This window comes from Stigmatopora nigra, chromosome 15 (genome assembly GCF_051989575.1).
Source record: "Stigmatopora nigra isolate UIUO_SnigA chromosome 15, RoL_Snig_1.1, whole genome shotgun sequence".
Classification (NCBI taxonomy): Eukaryota; Metazoa; Chordata; class Actinopteri; order Syngnathiformes; family Syngnathidae; genus Stigmatopora; species Stigmatopora nigra.
Window position 1 is genome coordinate 8,388,382 of NC_135522.1, and position 21,494 is coordinate 8,409,875.

The following is a 21,494-nucleotide window of genomic DNA, read 5'->3' on the forward strand; positions in this document are numbered from 1 at the left end:
GGGAAGCATGTGGGAGCAGGATGCAGGTTGAGAAAGTCCATGCTCTACATATTTTTAGCTCCATATAGTAATTATGTGTAAGTTGTAAAACTACAGTGGGTGTCACAACCCTAACAGACTGTACAATTTGGATTCCTACCAAAATGTTGGGCGATATATAAATGCAGTCCCACACGCTGCAGAAAGGCATCTAAATAATTTATGATGTTATTAATCATATTCTTCAGAGTCTTCAGAGATTCCAAGTGGAGTTTAATCCACTTAATGCTTTAGTTTTTAATTCTGCATCCCGTGTCCAATACATTTATATTTAATGAATACTATATATATATAGTTATACTTAACAAATATTTTTAATGTACAGTAGTTTAACTGACAAGACTAAGACCCATTCATTGTATGCTAGCGAATCACTGTATAGGGAAAAAACAACTAATTTTGTTTAAATGGAATTAATGCCGTCAACACTCCAGCTCACCCATTTCTATAAAATATTATTAGTACAAGCAATTTGTCACCAAGCAGATGTTCTAGCAGTTTCCTTGGCGACCACATGGAGTCTTATTACTGATATCTACCAGCAACTGTATAACCACGTCCTCTACTGATATCAAATACTCGAGCTATGTCAAACACTACATCCAAACGATCATAATGCTCGACTGGGATTGACTGTTAAAAAATGCATAAAGTTTACCAATGCACTGTGGTTATAGGTCGTCTTTTTATGGGCAAAGTATGGCCCTATGTGATAGCTGTTAAAATAACACCACACTAGGAATTCAATAGGAGTATATATATATATATGAATAATGTATCTTACTGGTGGAAGAAATTCAGATGTAGACGAATCACTATAAACCACTAAATTTGCCATATGATAAGGCATATGTCCAACAATATTTAAACATAAGTTACACAGCAGTTCGTTTCAATAAGAAACATTAGGAATTAAAGGGAGCTATGTTTAATACAGACCTTTCGGGTGATCTTGAGGGTATGGGTGTCCAAACTGGACGTCAATGGCCATGGTGGATGCAGGTTTTCATTCCAACTTATAAAGAAAATACATTTCCACCAATCTATAGCGTCTTAAAGGTGCAATTAATCGATTTCAGTCAGGTGCCTCTTGTTTTGGCTCAAACCTCATTGGTTTAACTGTTCATGCTGGGTCAGTTGGTACAAAATCTGCCCCCACTATGGTCCTCTGTGTGATAGTTTAGACACCCCCTACCATAGGGTCTACATCTGGGGTGGGCCAACTATTCCACAAAGGGCCACAGTGGGTAAGGGGTTTCGTTCCAATGTATCAAGAGGGCAACTTTTCAGTAATCTGGTGGATTGCAGTCAGGTGCTTTTTGTTTATGCAGAAACCCTGTTGGTTAAACTGTCTGGGGTGGATCGGTTGGAAGAAAAACCTACACCCACAAGGCCCTTGAGGACCACTTTGCCCACCCCTGGTTAAGTTGGTAACTGTGGGAAAGAAGTGGGCTAGAAATTGTATAATGTACTTTACCATTTCACTGGCACTGACGATGATAGACGTCCAATGATGTGGTAATTCGTCCCCCAGTTGTAAATTTAAATGACTTTGTCACCAGTGGAAATCCAATCAGCTTGAACTGAGAGGGAATGCTGCCAATGAGCATTCAGCTGTGAATTTAAATAAGTTTGTCATTAGTAGACGTCCAATCCATTTGAACTAGGGATCTGTCTGACAGCATATGAACAAATGTCCCTCTCAGCCATTCCAGTTCAAATAGATTTGACGTTTTTATCGTCATCAATGGGAGCCAATGAGTTAACAACATTTCAAGTTAGTCAACAGAATAAAATATATTTAGAAATGACATTGGTCATTAATTATGCAAAATATCCCACATAATTAAATCAAAGGACAATCCTTGCACCCAAAAATAAACACTATACACACAACTAAAGTATTTAATCAAGATAGATTCAACTTACTGCCCTCTGGCAGGAGCTACAGGGCCATAACAGCCAAGACAAACAGACTCAATGACAGTATTATTCATTGACTATTTACCTGTCTGTTTGGTTGTTGTTGTTATATGTGCACTTCCCTACTTATTACACGTCTATACTTATATATGACAATAAAAGCATTCAATACAATTCATATTATTAAACAACAGGCGGCGCTCTCACCCAATGTCTCTCATTGCAAATGACCAGATCTGACCATCTGAGTTGAATTTCGTCAATGTCTTCAGCAACCAGCAGAGAGAGCTCCTGCCTAATGTCTCCTCGCTTTTTTTTCCATCTTTTAACATCAAGGCTGTCTCCCTGCCACACTCCTCGTATCCTAGCAACCACAGAACCCTGCCTCCAATCACTACGGATACCGGGAGGGATGGAGGGAGGGAGGAAGGAAGGAAGGGTGAGGGTGTGAGAGTCAAAGGAGGAGGCGGCGGCAGTGAAGGAGGCTGGTGAGCTATCAGCATCCAATGCAGCAAACCTGAATAGATGAGTGTCAGCCAGGTAACTATGAAAGCAGGGGTCTTTTGGAGGTGGCTCGTATTGTCGGACTCCGGCTGGGCGGGCGAGTGGAAAAAAAAAAGGGCTGGAAGGAATCCATGGAAATCATATTTCAAATCAGTCAGGTGATAAAATGTGAGAAGTGAGTGATTGCCCTATTAAAATAGTTTGTCTTGTGGGCTCCAAAGCTCATACCCCATTCTCTCCTCCGACTTTAGGTCTGGCCATCCTATCTCTCATGAATACTTTTCATTCAATTCAATTATGATCACTGCTCTGTCCTTGTAACTGTAAGAGTCTGCAGTACCCCGTGGCACATTTAGGTCTAGTGTCCTATCTGCAACTGCATATACATATATATAGTTTTCAAATGTTCTAATCAATAGTGAGAGATATACTTGAATGTATTGTGTCATTAAAGAAATATTATCACACTAATTGTATTTTCTGCCATCAGTTGGAATATATATATATATATATATATATATATATATATATATATATATATATATATATATATATATATATATATATATATATATATATATATATATATATATATATATATATATATATATATATATATATATATATATATATATATATATATATATATATATATATATATATATATATATATATATATATATATATATATATATATATATATATATATATATATATACATATATATACACACACACACACACTTATGTGCGCCTCATAGTCGTGAAAATAGGGTATATATGTACACAAATATATAGATGTAAATGTACATGTGTATATGTATATATGTATATATGTATATGAATATATGTATATATGTATATAGGCACTAAAACATGAGCATTCAAACCCTAAATCTACGTAATCTATCTAATATAGTTAAATCTATGCCATGTAAGGGTTTCTAATTCACACGTGGCAGGGTTAAAAGGATAATGCATTACATATCGTGATGTCATACATACAGTATACAGTACGAGTGCATGGTCGCCCACACTCTGAATTTGCACGTACAGACTTTCACACACTCTCGTGTGATGCGGCACTGACCTCAGCCACGGGATCTTGTCTTCTCATCCTTCCTCCTCCTTCTCCCCCGCTCCCGATGGTGGCTGTCATGAGGGGGATACGCAACAGTGAAACGTGAGTGACAGTTTTTTTGTCAGGAACACTAGGTTGTCATCAATATCAGGTGGATTCCCAAGAAGAGCCACTCCATTGAAAGCCATTCATGAAAACATCCCTTTAAAGCATTTGTGTTTGAACCTTAGATAAAATGTCCAACATTTGACATTGTGATGAACATTACTTTTGGGCAAGAGTGTCAAATTTAGTCTTTATTTATCTACACAAATGTTGGCTTGCCTCTTATTTTCCATGACTTTTCTAAAACCACAAACTGACCAGAATAATATCCCAATAATAATGGGATGCAGTAAGTTTATAAAGAAGACTATTATTTTGTGCAGTATTTTTTTCCAATGAGAAAATTTAGAGAAAAGGATATCATATAGTCCTGTGGAATTAAATTTTGTACCTATAATATTAAAAAAAACAACTCATCCACCTCTATTTGTAATTAATTAATGACTGAATACCCTAAAAGGTGAAAGAATTGAACATATCTTTAGGTGTGAGTCGATAAGACAGACAAAATGCTTGCAGCTGTTGTCAGGGCAACCGTCTCTCCGCACTGGCTTCTTTAACCCTTTCTCTTCAACACATCCCTTTCACATTCTGTCCTTTATCACCACCACATTCTCACACTTTTGCTGATGTCCTCTCACTCCATCTGTCCCTTTTTTTAATGGCCGTGCAGCCCTCAGCTCTCTGGCTGTAAAACAAAGTTGCGATCTGTGAGCTGTTTGGTCTTAATCTTTGATTACTCCACCTCATGTGCATCCTCGCACGCGTGTGTTTTGTTAGCACTGACTCATTCTGGACTAAAGAATGGTGATAATTTGTGCTGTCTGTTGTTACATAGCAGCAAACCGTTGTTTCACTCTAGGTGTTATTGAGGATGTGAAGGAATGGTCGAATGGCTTTTGTGATAGGGTAAACAAGTTATGCTAAAGGAATAAGTGCATCGAAAAGGGTGAGTTAAGTTTGACCAAGTGTGAAAGAGAGAAGGCGAAATGTATTGTTTTGTTTGCTATTTTGTTGGAAGAACAAGAGGTGATAAGCAAATAACTGATAATTAAGCAGTAGCCACTTGTTTTAGGACCAAATACCAATTAAATAAATAAATAAATAAATAAATATATATATATATATATATATATATATATATATATATATATATATATATATATATATATATATATATATATATATATATATATATATATATATATATATATATATATATATATATATATATATATATATATATATATATATATATATATATATATATATATATATATATATATATATATATATATATATATATATATATATATATATATATATATATATATATATATATATATATATATATATATATATATATATATATATATATATATATATATATATATATATATATATATATATATATATATATATATATATATATATATATATATATATATATATATATATATATATATATATATATATATATATACATAGATATACAAATATAGGGATTTTTGCATGACTTATATTTCTGCATTTCTCAATTTCTGTTTGTCACATTTTGAAAAATAACTCAGCTAAATGATCAGCTATATCTGCAAAGACATAACTATTGCATTATTTGCATTACAAGACAACTAAAGTTACCTAGATAAAGTTATCATTCATTTATCCACTCATCTCCAACACCCCTTATCCTATTAATGACATTGTCCAAAAGGCAGACTAAGTTAAAGTTAATCAATATGTATTGTCCCTTTACGTGTATAATAAATCAAACTCAAACCCCTTAACTTCTCGCATATTAATCCGAGTTATCATTCCTAAACAATGCTTTATGCTTATCATTACTGCATATACTCAATACTGTTCAAGCTATGAAAGGTCATCATCTGATTTAGTAAAGCATTGTTTTTACCAGAACTTTGTTCTCTCTTTGCCCTGGCAATGTTCCTTGTGAAGAGCAGATCGTGTGCGCCCGCAGCTGCAGGACCGGGAGCTCACAACTTAGCTTCTGGCCAACAACAACTTGAACAACAACAAGATGCTGCTTGAGGCTCAGGATGCACTGCTTGGATGCTTGGCTGCTTGGCTGAGCCCTGGAGATAAAAATGAAGAAGCAGATTTCTAAAACTTGATTAAGAGTGATAGAAACGACAGAAGCACCAAAGTAGGATGTGAAAGTCAAAAGGAGAAAAGGAGTATATGTACAGATTAGAGCAATTGAAACATGTAAATAAAGCCCCAAAAATATTTACAACAATACATTCCTAGTACAATCCAACTTAGATACTGCATGTGTACTTAAAACAATATACTGTGTATATTTCTTAAGTGTTTAGGCCTATGGTAAGAGTATTCAAAGAAAAGGTAACAATAACTTATAATTTTGTATCCCCGATTTTACCTCCAATTGTAGCAGATTCAGAAAAACTTCATACCTGTGCAAAATTTACAAAACAATGTACTTAGTCACCCCAGAAATCCCCAAAACATGCAGGAATTGAACTAAAATCAACACAAAGTGACCTTTAAGTACTCCAAAATGAAATGATTGTCCATCATTAACAACAATAGACATCCAATTCCTATAGCCTGGAATGAATGACAATCAATGCTTATATTTTAGTACTATTGACAGTGCTAAAACATCCAATCCATTCTGACCAATCAGAACAGATTTTAGAGATCTAGCAATGTCAATGGCAGCCAATGAATTAACAAGTGACCTGGAAATGCATTAAGATTAATGGGTAAGCAAAATATCACACAAATTCTCCAGAAATGGGATTTTCAAGATAGGCAAATCCTTCTTGTGAAATACATCCTCAATCTTGTTTTAATACGGAAATGTAAGACCACTCTTGTTGAGTGTTGCTGTACAAGGGGAAGGAGAGATGGGTATGAGAGCGCCCGAGGGGCCTAGATGGCATCACTCAAAGCTTTGTGGATTGCCAGCAGCCATGTGGATGGTGGAGGGGCAAGACCCAAACCCACCCGCTCTACCATATGGCCCCTCTTCCTACTGCACGGCCTCCCCTCTGCTTCCAAAAAAACAAAAACAAACACGGCATCTTAAAAAGACTCCGCACCAGTTGCATGAAACTTATATCTTTTTTTTTATTATTAATACTCAACACATTTTGTTCATGTACAAAGAGAAAGAATAGTCTTATTTAATTAAGCACTTATAATTGTCGGTATTTATCTTTATTAGAAGTACCACAATAATGTATTTTCGCAGTTTTTTTGCCATGACATGGTTAATTTTTCTGTTATTGAGATTACTTTGATTTCATACAAAAAGTTAATGTCGTCCCTATTGGTATTTACAAACCTGTACAATAAATTGTTATTTTTTTTGTGAAATGTTTTTTTTTCTTATGGTGTAAACATGTTGGTATTCTTTCAAAGAAAAGTGCCACAAAAAAGAGAAACGAGTGGCTAAGAGCAAAGTGTATGTATAGAATTATGTATACAATTGATAGTATTTATTTATACTTTACATTTTGTTGAGCCACAGTAAATTAAATCAAGTGGAAATGAGCCCCTTTTGTAAACTCACTCTGCATTTGAAATACATTTAGTAGCAACCCCTTTTCCGTTGCCTAATTTTTATTATAAATTAGCAACATGATAAATGATAAATTAGCACTGCACATACACACAAACTACTTGTCAAGATATTCCGTTAAGAACACACCGGGATTCGAACATTACTATCATGTAAAAGTTCCCAGCAAATGAGTAATGTAGTAGTATCACAGTATATGTCTTTCTGGCGGCTTGTGATAAAATCAAGTGCTTAAAAACAAAGTGCTTTTTACAAGTACTTATGATTAAGAGCAATTGCCCCGAAAAACACCGAACTGACATTCTTTGTCAAAGATGTCAGCTAGATTGACATTTATGTCCTCCAGCTTTACCATGTTTTAGTAACTCAACATTGCATTGTTAAAAACAATTAAATAAAATAAAGTGACAGTGTTTTTGTCAACAAGAAGCCTCCAAACAAATGTGTGCAAAGAAGCCAAGCCAATTTGGTCTGAAGTGAGACAAAAACCTGTGACGAGGCAGCTTACTCACTGTCCAGCAGCCAATAGCTGGCAGCAGAATAGAAATGCTCAATTATAGGTGGATATACACCTTAACTCCTCAACAGTAGCAGAAAACTAGCCCTCATCTAGCCTCAAAATTACAAGGGCACCAAGTGATTTTGTAGCATGGGGGAAAAAAAAATATGATAGACGACCAAGATGGTTGTTTTGTAAAAACAGAGAAACCGAGTTATCACTGAACTTTGGTTAGAGTCGGGTGTTAAGTTTCATTAGCAAAAAATTGGATTAATAGAATTATCCTGCACTCTTCTATCCATTGTTCACCTTCAATGAAGCAGAAAGTAATGCTAATGGGAAAACAGCATGTTAAAACAACAAATCTGTCAGTATACTGCCTATACGTCTAACCGCGGTCACGTTTTGAGACACTTTCTCATGGTAGAGTAATTGTAAACATCTGACATTGTTAGTCCTTCCTTTCTTTCATTAGTTGAACGCTTCAAAGCAGCTGGAGAAAACGGACCTACTCTAAATTTTGGGTAAATTCCTCGGAGTAAAAACTATTTCAACTGGGAATGTCGGCAATGAGTGATTGTGTTTCATTACCATTGATGGCAAGCAACGTCCAATCCATTTCAACTATGCCAATCACTGTCAATTGCAGCCAATGGGTTATGGGGGCCTCTATTAGAACAAAAATAAAAAGACTATTGTATTTTTACGACTATAAGGCGCACCACATTATAAGGCCCACCGCATTATAAGGCGCACACTCAATGAATGACACATTTTAATTATTTTCCCCCATATATAAAGCACACTGGACTATAAGTCGCCCTGTCTATTTTGGAGAAAATGTAAGACTTTTAAGTGCGCCTTATAGTCGTGAAAATACGGTCGTTAAAGCAAAGGAGCAAAAATTCAAAGCAAGTCAGTCTACTGAGCAAAAATGAATCAACAGTTGAATTTGTTCAAGCATAGCAAAATGTAGCAAATGACTAAATGCTTGTATTTTCACAAGGGGTTGCACCAATGCATTTCAGTTTGAACATGATCTCTTCCACATTATTGTGCTGAACCGCTCAGCAATATTAACAGCATCAACACTGGTGTGCACTCGTGTGTTCTACACACACACACATTATGTACATACGTCATTCTTTACCACAGTGATGTCTATCCCAATGATAAAGAGGGAACAGGATAGGCCGGGCCCTCGATGGCTCTAAATTCTGTGTGCAATCACCATTAAAGCCCAGCTTAGCAAAAAAAATAAAAAAAACTCAACAACAAACAAAGCAAAATGCAATTATGTCCCAAGTTTTGGACAAGGATTGCTGCCTAAAAATGAAAAGCTCACAAGATATGCTGCTCTTATCTGCAAATATCATACATGTAATATTGTATTACATAAAATGTTGTCGATACTTGAATTGCGCTTGGAAAAAGAGAGAATCTAACACAATTCAAGGGAAACTTAACAAAGACCTAAAACTAAATTGTCCCCTTTTTTATGTCACCATACATCTACACCTACGGCAAATGATCAATTTCTTAAAACACTTGTAGTGAAAATCAGAAAAAAAGCCTTAACATAATCCATATAAGGATTGTTAAACTATCATAACATGAGCGTAAAATAAAGAGTTTGAAATACGTCACTTAAATGAGTAATACTGATGTCTTAACTACATTTTTTATCCATGTATTTTTTTCTTGGTTTATATCTTAAATTACTGTATGTAAAACTTTTTGAAAGTTACATCCTGTCTGTCTGTTTTACTGTACAAAGTGAAAAGAGAATTTGAATATACTATATACAATAAAAGCTTAACATACTAATGCCGACTGAGATGTCATCTCCAAAATATTTCTTCCTTCTTTTCACGTCGTTTCCAATCATCTTACTTGCTTCTCGGATTAATGATTGATCTGAAAATGTGCACATATAAAAAATTCCAGAGATCCGAGTCTATTTATTTGTATTCATGTTTGTATGGGAGGTGTTCAGATTTAAGGCTAACTCTATCAATCTCACGATCACATCGTTACTTATGAATTGATGAATAGTAATCAGCAAGTCTAGGAAAAAAAAAAAACAGCGCTATTATCGCCATATTGTGACTTGCATCATCACTCACGCAACACACACACACACACACATACACACAAGCACACACCTATAACAGTGGTGTATTTAGATGAGGTTATAAGATAGATGTCAGCACTCTGCACACTTCAGCAGCTCCAATCTTGGCTGAGCACTCCTGCGCAATCTCTTGCAGCCCTTGAACTTCTGACACCACCAGCTAATTGAAGATCAAACCTTTAAATAGCTAATCGAGGCATTTTTTTTTTATTTTTCAAATTCTGAACTGGTAGATGATGAGTCATTAGCACACAGCTCCTGTGAAGGGAAGAGGGTGTGATGAGATGATAAGGCATGTCTACTGAGTGCCTGAACCTACACTAAGTAAAGGTCCTGTGCAATAATGAGGCTTTGCCAGCTTTAAAAAAAATATCTACATCAGCTGATACTGATACCTCAACGGCTTTTCTCAAAGAGACATATGCCTCTAATCAACATATTATGACTATCATTGTCACAGGGCAACATTCTTCCCCCCCATCTTTGCGCAAAAGTTCAATATGCCTCCCGGACCACGGACACGTTAGATGTTGTCATAGGTGATACGATTAAGAGGCCAAACAGGTGGTGACTATTACCATGTAACCTGAATCAAAAAGAAGCTAAGTAGAAGGCCGCCGTGCTGTGAAGTGGGCCACTCCAAGACAGTGTGGGACATCCTGAATAGAACTGGCATACAGGTTCATAAAATCATTTTTTTTACGAAGTTATAAAACTCTGCAGCATCCTGTATCTAAACCACTGCCAGGCAGCATCTCTAGCCGCCTGTAAATTGTTTTTTTTTTTTTTTTAACTGCAGTTTCGGCGCCACGAACGTGAAGAGAACACCAAGTAATGGCGTCGCTGCATGACCGTGTGAACAGGAGGACACTTCCATTGGAGACCATTAAGGCACATCCTTTTCTCTCAGCATCTGTAGCTCTCAGGCTTGGACTAAAAATGCAAGTCAATATATGCACTTGATTTTGAAATATCTCAAAATGTTAATAAAGTATGAGTCTTTGAAATCTCTTAAGGAGAAGAAAATGGACGATACTCATATCAAGTCAAATATCCCACAACTCAAGAGTTCAGTCTTTCTGGCTTTAAAAAAGGTACGCACGACCAGCCAGTACAAAAAAAAAAAAAACGGGGATGGATTATCACACCAACGTAAAACGATAAAAACAAAGATTTTATAAGCAGAGTTATTACAATCAGTTTAGTTGTTCACAATGTTATTAATATTACTGTTGATCTTGTACCCTGTTTTTGTTCTGTTCAGAAGAATATTTTATGTCATTCATGATTGTATTTCTCATAGCAAATGAATCTTTTGGTGTCGGGGAGGACAGCGCAAGGGCGGCGGTGGGAAAACAATGGAAGTGGAGTGGGACTAGTTTGGAAAGGAGCAATGAAACGATGTCTCCGGAGAGAACGGGAGGCAGAAGTCATCCGTGTTGCCAGTCTGGCACTGCGACAATGTCTTCTTTCCGAGACGACGCAGGCCCAGATGGGCCGCCGGCTTCACCCCTCCGATCTCGCAGTCTTCTCTCGTAAGCGCTCAGCGGGAGCTCACAGGCGGCCGTCAAGTCTCACCAGGATCGCGCGTCCAATATCAAATTAAGATGAGCGATAATGGCCAAGAGGCGTTGACTGTGGCTTCACTGCTGGGTGAAATGCCAGGCTTTTTTGTTGAGTGCATTTTCCAGGTTGGCAGGGCCATGTTAATTGACTTTGACTGGACATAAAAGTAGAGTAGCTTTGGCCATTTGGGAGATGGGTCTCAAATACCCCCATCTCAACAAAGTCTCTTGATTTTTTTAGTTTTTTTTTTTTTTTTCGTTTTTACCAAGGTTTGCTCGCAAAATATAAATTTTTCTATGAATCAAGTTTGCATTCTACTTCTTGCACCGCATTGGCCTCTCGTGTTACACTCTCAGTATGGTATAGAGATGCAGTGTGTGGACAGTGTCTTTTAAAAACATCCCTGATCTCCTGACACTACACACCTCTATTCCATTCTCAATTTCAAATCCAGTCAATCTCTCACACGTCCGACTCAATACTAGACAGTTTCTCGTAGACATGGCCGTTGCTTCCATTGAAGGGTCGCTGTGGACCGACCCCGAGCATGGATCCGTGGTGGTTTAGCCCGCCAAGGCTGAGCTCTTTCGGGAACCGCGGGGACACGCTGGACATAACCCCGGTCGTGGCAGAAGTCGGCAGATAAGATGTGGTGCTCAACTGGCTCCTGAAGTCACTTCGGCTGTTTTTGGCAACCTGTTGCTGCTGCTGCTGCTGTTGCTTTTTCATATAATACTGTTTAGCCCCGTGCATGAGACACTGGTCATCATCAAACGTGGGTATAAAGGGGTTCTGGTTTACCCGGTCGGGATAAAGCGATTTGGATAAAGAGAATGCTGCCCCGCCTCCACCTTCCATCAAAGACCTATCCCGGTCTCTCATGTCTCTCTCTCCTACGGAGCGACGGTGGAGACCCTCGCCTCCTCTGAACAGGCCACCGAATCGGCCCTCTCCTCCATAAAACGAAGGGTCCCTGTCTCTTTCCCTCTCTCTCTCAGAGCCGCCATGACGCTCAAATATGTGAGCAAACGGGCTGGTGCCCTCCATGTAGCGTTCTTTCTCCTTCAAGCTAACACTTCGAGGGGGTGGCAGCATTCCGCCCATACCAGGACCACCCATTCCCCCAACTCCACCACCCATGCCGCCCATCATGCTCCCCATGCCGCCCGACTCGTCCTTCTGGAGGTCGACGAAAGCGTCGTACGAATGTTGCCGTCTGAGCGGCTTTCCAAATCCTCCACCTTTCCTCCTCTGCTGGGCTTGCGATTGCGGCTGGGGGATTGCACCCATACCTCCTCCTCCTCCTCCTCCTCCCCCGGCGTTCCCGCCGCCACCGATCTGTTCCAAAAGGTGATTATTGTCCTCGCTGATATCGTAGAGGTTTCCTGTCTTTTTACACCCCTCGCAACGCATACAGGTTGCAGAGCTGGGGCGACTACTTCCTCCGCCACCCGACGACCCGCAGCTCATACCGACGCCGTATCCACCGCCTCCGTGCATGGACATCTGCTTCACTCCTCCACCAGACCGACAGTTCCTGCACTCCCACTCTCCTCCTGCCAATCCAGATCCTCCACCGCCTTTTGAATCAGACTTTTTGGGTTTGCTCTTGAGAAAGTCCTCCACCGGAACCAGAGAAGTGCAAGTTGGTACTCCGCTATCTCTACTTCCGGGTCCCTCGGTCAGATCCACATGTTCCCATTGAGGAACACCCTCTTTTGGGCGGAACTGGTCCAAGTAAAAGTCCCTGACGCTTTCTTTTTCTCTGAAGAGATAGTTTGTGTCGTTATTTCCTCCTCCGCCTCCGCGCTTACGGTCTGATGGCAATGGTGGTGGTGAGGCAGAACGATGGTTGTGATAGTGGTGGTGGCTTATATGGTAAGGTTTTTTCCTGTAGCCCAACTCAATCTCATCCAGCTCACGCCTGGACTTGGCAGAGGCCGGCCTCTTTTTCAGGCTATCGCGATATTGTTTGCGTTTCTTTGCATTGCCTTCCAGGTTCCCGTAGGTTACCGTGTGCGTGGAGATATCCGAGACATCAGATCGTATATTTCCATCCTCGTCAGCTCTGCCGCCACAATACGTAGGCCCGGTGATGTAGGTGGAACCAGAGTTACCTCCTTTGAATGAAAACTTGCCATACAAGTCAGGGAGACCGCTCTTAAAGCTCTGGCCCGAGGGTGGAGTCTGTCCAGATAAAAGATCGAACTTGCTCATGTTTCTGTGGGTCAGCGCTGAACACGGCTGCGTGGTGAAAATAGGCGGCACCCCACCTCCGAGACTATCGCAATCAAACATGCCACCTTCCAAGGAACTGGCACTTCCCAAACTATGTGGCCGGTTTGGAGGTGGTCCACTAAGCCCAAGTGAGGAACCATGATGATGCAAGTAATGATCCTGGTACAGATTACTGTCCTTCATGTGAACGTTGCCAAACGTCCTTTCTACCTCGCTGATGTAGTCACTGAACATGTTATCTTCTGGTAAGTAAGGTTGCTTGCAGTCCGAATGACCCGCTAGGCTGCGTCTGTGTTCCGAGATGTCGTAAACGGAAGATTCGCGTCGAATGAAGTCCAGGGCGCTGTGCGGCGAGCCATTCACCCCGGAGGCCATGTTCTTGGCGGTGCGCAAGAGGCGCAAGATATTAGAATGAGTGTTGTTCATGGTAGCTGATGGAGAGTTTAATGCTGAGCTGCTTTTCTCTTCAATCTGTACGCCATGAATACAGCTGTATATTCCCTGTATGGGAAAATGGAGACAGAAACAGCATTAAAAAGTGAACATTTAAGAAATTTGGGAAACAAATACAAGGTCACAAAAAGAAAAACCTTATATTATGTCCAACAAGATGCATAGATGTTAATGCACGGTATATTTTAAAACTCATGTCAGGTCTAGTTTCTTTTTTCTGTCTAAAAAAGATAACAAATAAACAAAAAACGCACCAACTATTATAGTTTGTTGTTATTCTCATGCAGGCTGTGTTGGGGTAACTCACATTTAAAGATTGTTGCCATCCATGACATTATCAGACAAATGTGAGGAATCTTGAACTATTTTGCTAATTACTTACATAATCAAATTCATAAAATATCAAATATAATAGGTTTAGGCTTAGAATCTGTTAGCAACTAGTCCATGGAAGCATTGTGTGATAAATACCATAGTTTTCAAACTGCTAGTTAACTTTACAGTCCAGTGTGGCTTATTTATGGATTTTTATAGGCTAAAGAAATGAGCTGCCTGTTTATTTATTATTATTATTATTATTTGGGACATGATGTACCCCATACCACAATTTGGGCACTTGCTGCTTATAGTCCAATGTGGATTGTATACAAACAAATAAAGTTTTATTGAATATTTTGGTGGGTGCGCCTTATAGTCCAGAAATTATCGGAACAATGGAATCATTAAACTTTATTCATTGGTTGATTAGATCATAGAAAATGTACGTTAATATACGTGGCTATCCACTCGGTTGCCGGACCGCCTATACTGTTGTATAATAAACCATTATTTTCCCAGTACGAAACCCTATATATGCAAGATGACATAGAATTGTAATAGTGAGGATGATGGAATTGAAGAAAGGATATTATCCTGAGAGAGCCGGTGATTAATAAAGGCAAAGAAGGAGTAAAAACCCCTGGGGCCAACTAGTCAATACACTTCATCAAGGCCATTAGAAGTTGGTAGAACAATTTTCAATAAATTACGCCACCAAATTGCCTTCAATGTCAGTAGACACAAAGCTATCACCATGCAAAGAGAAACATCTAACCGACGAAGCAGTGGAGAATTATAGTGAAGAAAAAAAAAGATAAAGGGATTCATTTGAGCCTGCTGATGTGTGATACAATATTCCGATATAATGGAATGTAAAGGAGAGCAAAGCAGGCATGACAGATGGGACAGTTAAGGCACAAATCAATTGAACATAATGATTTTAGTCGGTATTCCTCGATGAAAGTAAATAAGGATGAGAAAGATAGACTATGTCCACTTTGGAGTGCAAACATAACTTATACATTTCACAACTCCAACAAGAGGTGAAAGGTCAGGTGGCTGGCTATCAAAGAATTCACCTTATGTGCTGTTAAACTATCAATCTTTTACATCTACTTGCATGAATCATTGAGTCCCTTTGCTACTTGTTGTGGGCGCTCCATTAGGCACTGTCTTACTGGTCACAACTCCCTCCTGTAATGTTTCTAAGAGCACTGGGCGGAGCATTGCATTTTTTTCCAGTGTATTTTTTCCCGTTAGTCAGTTTGAATGGCGTATATACTCCTTCATTGGCAAGTTGTCGTGCATTATCCTATTGTGAGGACATATGTGTGTATCATTTTCAAATATTTTGAAGGGAATACAAAAGCAAACAACCCTCTATAGAATACATCTGAAAGTCAGGGTGGAGGCGGGGCAAATAGAGCCAACCCGGGAGAATAACAAATTCATTTGTTTTGAGTTCATTTCTATGGGAAACGTTCATTTAAAGTTACGAGTAAATCGACATAAGAGCTCAGTCCCAGAACGAATTAAGCTTGTATCTCGAGGTATCACTGTATTAGTTTAGCCAAGTATGTGAGAATATGTGTTCACAAAAATGCTCAAGGTTAACACGGGATTGAGTTATGTGTCAAAAGTTAAGTCTAAAAAAAAAATGATAGATGTCACAGGCTTGGTAGGCAGCAGCTGCTTTAACACAAAAATGTTACACTTTACAGCCAGACTTGAATCAACCAGTAGCTGATTATTTAGGGTGGTCTCGGCAAATAGCAATAACACTGGCCTTTCTTTCTCTAGGGGATCATAGTAAAATCTATAAGTGATTACACCGGTACAGAGAGGCAGGAAATCAACAAATAAGTAGCCGCTCCCTGTGTACAAGTGCATATAAAATGACGACAAGCTGCAGATCATAATTTGGTAGTGACCGTCTGCTACTCTGGTGAATGAAAGTGACAAGGATAAGGGGGAAAAAAAAGGAGCAATTACAAGCCCTTAATATATTTATTGTTCCAAATTCACTAGGGGTCATTTAATCAATATGTTTTTAATTAATTCGCTGCAATGGTGCAGGTTGAGGCTGGATGAACACACACTAGCCGGCGGGAAAGAGGCAACAAAGCTATCAAATTGCTGGAAAAGAAGGAAGACTAACCAACCATGAAGTCATGTGACTCCCACCAAGTGTGACAGATGACTCGTTTTTACACGCCCAAGCTCAAATGTTAATTGCTGCAATAACAATAAAGGTTATTGGATGGAGCTGTGAAATTAGAAAAGCAGTAGCAAAGTAGAAAGAAGATAGCAAGGCAGAGGAACGAAAACGGTCAAGTAAATGGAAAGGAGACAAAAAGCTGTGAGTCAAGCGGCTACAAAGATAATAAACTCTAATTTACACTGTTTTCATCAACTGTTTTCTTTTTTTTTACTAGGAATGGCTCAATGAATTATTTTCTCTCTGAATATTTTTACATAATAAATGAGATGTTTGTGCGTGTGGACATGCGACTTTCATTTATCTTGCCTCATTGCAGCAGAGATGGAGGTAATTTGTGTCAAACTAGAGCAATCAGGGAACCAAATGAGTCTCCGATCATGTCTGCTCTCAAAGAAATTATTATATTGCGATCATAAAAAGAACTGTACTGAAAAAAAAGAGGGAAATGAGATGTCACCTGCCATGTTAGCAGATTTTATGTACTGTTGAGTAAAAAGTAATGCCAGGCAGAATAGGATTTTTTTTTCCAAAATGGTAGTAAAGTTGATGTTAACAACTTTCTTTAGATTTTTTTTTTAATAAATGGATTAAAAGAACGGGATTAAAAAAGCCCTGAATATTCCGTTTTTTATAGATCTAAAACAATGTTTATTTAAGCTTTTTTTAAATATATTTTTAGATTTTACAGAATTATTTTTGAACTAAAAACACAAAAAATAGATTAAAAATTGACAATTATTGATTTAAAAGGGAGAAAATGTGCATTGTTGGACAACTTGGGACTTTTGAATCTCATTTTCTGAACTGCTTTATCCTCATTAGGGTTGCGGGGGTGCTAGAGCCAATCCCAGCTGTCTCCGGGCCAGAGGTGAGGGGATATCCTGAACCGGTGGTCTTTTGAATGGCATTTGCTAATCATAAATAATAAGTAGATACACTTTGTCTTAGATCTCAAGTACTGTTAATAGTACTTATAGATAGACTATTATTCTGCTATGTTGTAGAACACAGTTCTTGAAAACTTGAAATTAAAATGAAGGAACTCACCCTACTGATGGAAAAGACAAAGCCAGGTTGACCGGAGCAGACACCCATGAAGCAGAAACGCAGTTGCCAGTAGAACCAGTGTTCGCAGATGAACGTGATGAGCGACAAAGCCATAGCGGCGCCAAGCATGTAAAAGACTCCTGCCATGTTGTCCACATCCAGTTGGCTGGACATTACTTCATTCTTCTCATGGTGGCAGATCCCAGTCAGCCAAAGGGATTCCAGCTCTTCCATTTCACCTGAATTATAAAATGGAAAAGAAAAGAAATAAGGGATGATGAGAATTGAGACAATTCAGCTAAAGTTAAAGGATCAGTTATAATAAAAAGGTCAAAATCAAACAATCAGCTTGGGTCACAGTGATGACAAGGAGAAGTATTTTATAATTCAAAAAGGACTGTGTATTTCTTTCTTTTTCTTTTTTTTAATGCGAAGCAGAAGGGATGTGATGCAACATTGTGATGCCTGTTAGACGACACCAGGAAAGGAGAGAATGATGCAACAGTAGAAGATAGCAGGAATATTTTTTTTTGGGGGGGGGGACCGAACTAGTGCGAATATTCCCACCTGGATTTTCATTCAAAACTTTCCGGATGAGTTTTCTACATTATATAGAAAGCAATGTTTTGTTTTTGAGCTTTAAAATGGATTGGGAAATTGCAATAAATGGAGGAAAAAAGGGGTTAGAAAATTGTTGTAGTTAAATTCGATATTATTCAATGGTAGACACATTTAAAGTGAAGTTTAATGGATATTTGAGAATGTAACTGTTAATGGTCATACAAGTAAAATGTGTCTTAATATGTGATCATTTACTTTAGAGTGATGCTTTCACATCAAATAATGTGATAGCAAAAGGAATTTGGCAAATATACATTTGATTGCCTTTTAATGGTTAACATTTTTTTTAAAAACAGACACAATTCATCATAATACTGACATCATTTTAGTCAGGCTTTTATCAAGCTGCAGTCTTCAACAATGTGACCTTTTTTCTAGATCAACAGTAAGAAGGGAAGGAAATGGGCAATGTCATTTTGGGAAGAAAAAAACAACAACAACAACAACAACAACAACAACAACAAAAAACCTAAATTACAACAGGCGTGTCTGAATCGTTTATCTCATTTAATAGAAACAGAACACAGAAATAAAACAAGCCATTTCACGTTAAAAGAGATGACCCATATTCTCTAACACATACATCCACAAACCTGGTAACACATGGACGAAATACACCAGGAGCTATGCTGGCAAACCTAAAAGTGGGACACCTAGAGGGTCTATAGTTTACAATCCAGCATGAACATGGCATATTTTTTTTTGGTTGTTGTAATTTTGAAATATCATTTTGTTGAAAAGTGAAACAAAACGACTGAAGTCATTATAAAAGCATCACTAAGAGAGAGAGTTCTCATTTTTGGGAAGATACTTGTTCAGGGGATCTTTTTTTTTACCGATATATACTTTCACTTTTTCATTTAATGTCATTTGTTATAATAAATTGGTGATAAGGGTATTATATAAAGTGTTTAACTGCCTTGTGACTTTTTATCTACTCTGCCAGTTGCAGTAGGCAAATGCAATTGGCATGAAGACAATTGATGAACAACTTTTGGCATGAAATTTAGTGCCCCCTTTTCCCTTTTAATTTCTCTTGGGGAAAAAAAAGGACATTTGTAAAGTGGCTTTTGATGAAGATCTTAGAAATGTGGACATTTCAAACATGAAGACACGAGTCAAAGATTAGACATTCAAGCTGTACCTAGTCACATGGTATCATTTCAACATATTTTTTCTTATTCAGAAAAGGCATGTGTTGGGGGGGTGCTAGAGCCTATCCCAACTGATTTCTTGGTGGTCTAATCACAGTGCACGGGAATCTGAACAAATATTCACGCTCATACTTATACCTAAAGGAAATTGTGTGTTAAACCAGACAACCATGCATGTTTTTGGAATGTGGGAGGAAACCAGAGTACCCAGAGAAAACCCACGAAAGCCAGGGGAGAACATGCAAACTCCACAGTAATGGGAAATGGGATCGAACCCATGCAAAAAACAGTTCACAGATGTATTATAATAATATACTACTAGAATTATTTGTCTTACCAAGGATCAGAACATTTTACCTTATACCTATCATTTAATTTTAAAACATTTCACCAGAAAAATACTAAAATATGCACTGGTTCTGGTACCAAATTGAAAAAAGAAAGCTGTAAAATCTCGAAAAAAAATCTCAAATAAGCAAATGTACAGTGCCAAAAGTCTATCTAAAGAAATATATTAAGCGATTTTGAGGCCATTTGTTTCTCAATTGCACAATTACAAATTCTTTCTTCCTCTGGCCCTTCCCGCATATTTGACAACAATGCGATTCGTAGTCTTTGAATAAAGCCTAACAGACAAATTGTTATGAAATATAGTGTGATATGTATCATAAAAGTTGTCAAAGGAAGCAATCCAAATATTACTGTGTCCTGTGTTCACTGCATACACAAAAACAAGGCAGGAGTGGCAGACAAATGTCTATAAATCCAATTTAACCCTGTAGTTTTACTGGCAGGATGCAATAAATCTGAAGCCGACTTTTGATGTGAGATGCTACAGCTCTGATCACAAAAGCGCTAACACTATCTCACATTTGAAACATTTAGCGAGAATTGGCTTTCAGTCATTCCAAGGTGTTAGGAGGTTTAATTTCCCTCAAGGGTTGTCTGAATCCATCCTTACAGAGAAACCGCTCTGCCATGATCGTCTTATTCCAAAAGTCAAACTGAGAAATCCTTTCAATAAATCATTCCTACAACAGTTGTTCCTCGCGAACAATGTTCTCACTGAAGTAAACATATTTTACATGTCAATTCTCGAATTCATTCAATGGTTTTCAATATATTCCAAAATAAATCCTTTAAAAATACTCAAAGTGTAGCAATTTTGTATGAAAGATGTGCTAAAAGTAAAAGGAAATTATTCATTAAAGCATTATAATGGTTTCTTCTATGTTTCTTTGTAAAATCACCCAATTGCATGCCATTATCATATTCTTTTATCATCTTTTTTTAATTCTATTGATAACACAGACCACTTTTTCTTTTCACTCGCCATTGGACTTGGGCCCGTAGGATGAATAAAGTTGAATTGAGCTCACTTGAAAAACAACTCTGCCCTTTACATATGTTGGAACTGGTGTGTGCTGCGAGAACAACTCTAGTGAATTATGGCAATTAAAAAATTAAAATTAAATATATATAGAAAATAATATATATATAATGATTTAAAGAAAACTAAACCAATTTTTAGTCACAAATTACGGGTGAGCGTTATACAAGCGTGCAAGTTATCTTCAAATAAATATGCTATGGAGAATGCCAGAAATCTATTGACGTTTTGGGGGATGCTGTAATTTTTTAGATTTTTCATTCCATAAATTGATTTTTTTTTTCGCATCCAGAAGTAAATGTTCCCATTGAGGTGTTTTGTAACCTGAATATTTCTTATGACGAAACATTTGTAAGTAGAGGTACCACTTGGTCTGCTAAATGCATTAAACTGTAGACAGAAAACAGAAGACTCACCGTCTCCAAAGAGTTGCAGGATTGCCAAATCCACGTGTCTCTTCCAGATCGATTCTTTTTGGATGGCTATGCCATATCCGGTGGTGGCAAAGATGTATCCGCTGCCGATGGTCACCAGCTTACAGCCCTCATCCCTGCCAGCCATGTAATTTAGCACAGCGGCGTCATAAATGAAAGCGTCGAGTTTGCTAATGAAAAAGAAGGGCCGGCAAAGAGAT

The 21,494-nt window shown here is 38.0% G+C and overlaps 1 protein-coding gene across 2 annotated transcripts in view; it reads right to left on the reverse strand.

The window, feature by feature from the left end:
* Positions 1-6,754: 6,754 nt before the first annotated feature.
* Positions 6,755-21,494, reverse strand: part of grin2ba (glutamate receptor, ionotropic, N-methyl D-aspartate 2B, genome duplicate a) — a 112,185-nt gene continuing 97,445 nt past the window's right edge. For both annotated transcript variants that reach the window (XM_077733823.1, XM_077733822.1), the window contains exons 15-17: positions 21,277-21,464; positions 17,696-17,934; positions 6,755-14,157 (exon numbers count right to left, since the gene is read on the reverse strand). In XM_077733823.1, coding sequence (XP_077589949.1) covers positions 11,881-14,157; positions 17,696-17,934; positions 21,277-21,464 — 2,704 coding nt within the window. In that variant the 3' untranslated portion in view covers positions 6,755-11,880. The remainder of the gene's footprint in view (positions 14,158-17,695; positions 17,935-21,276; positions 21,465-21,494) is intronic.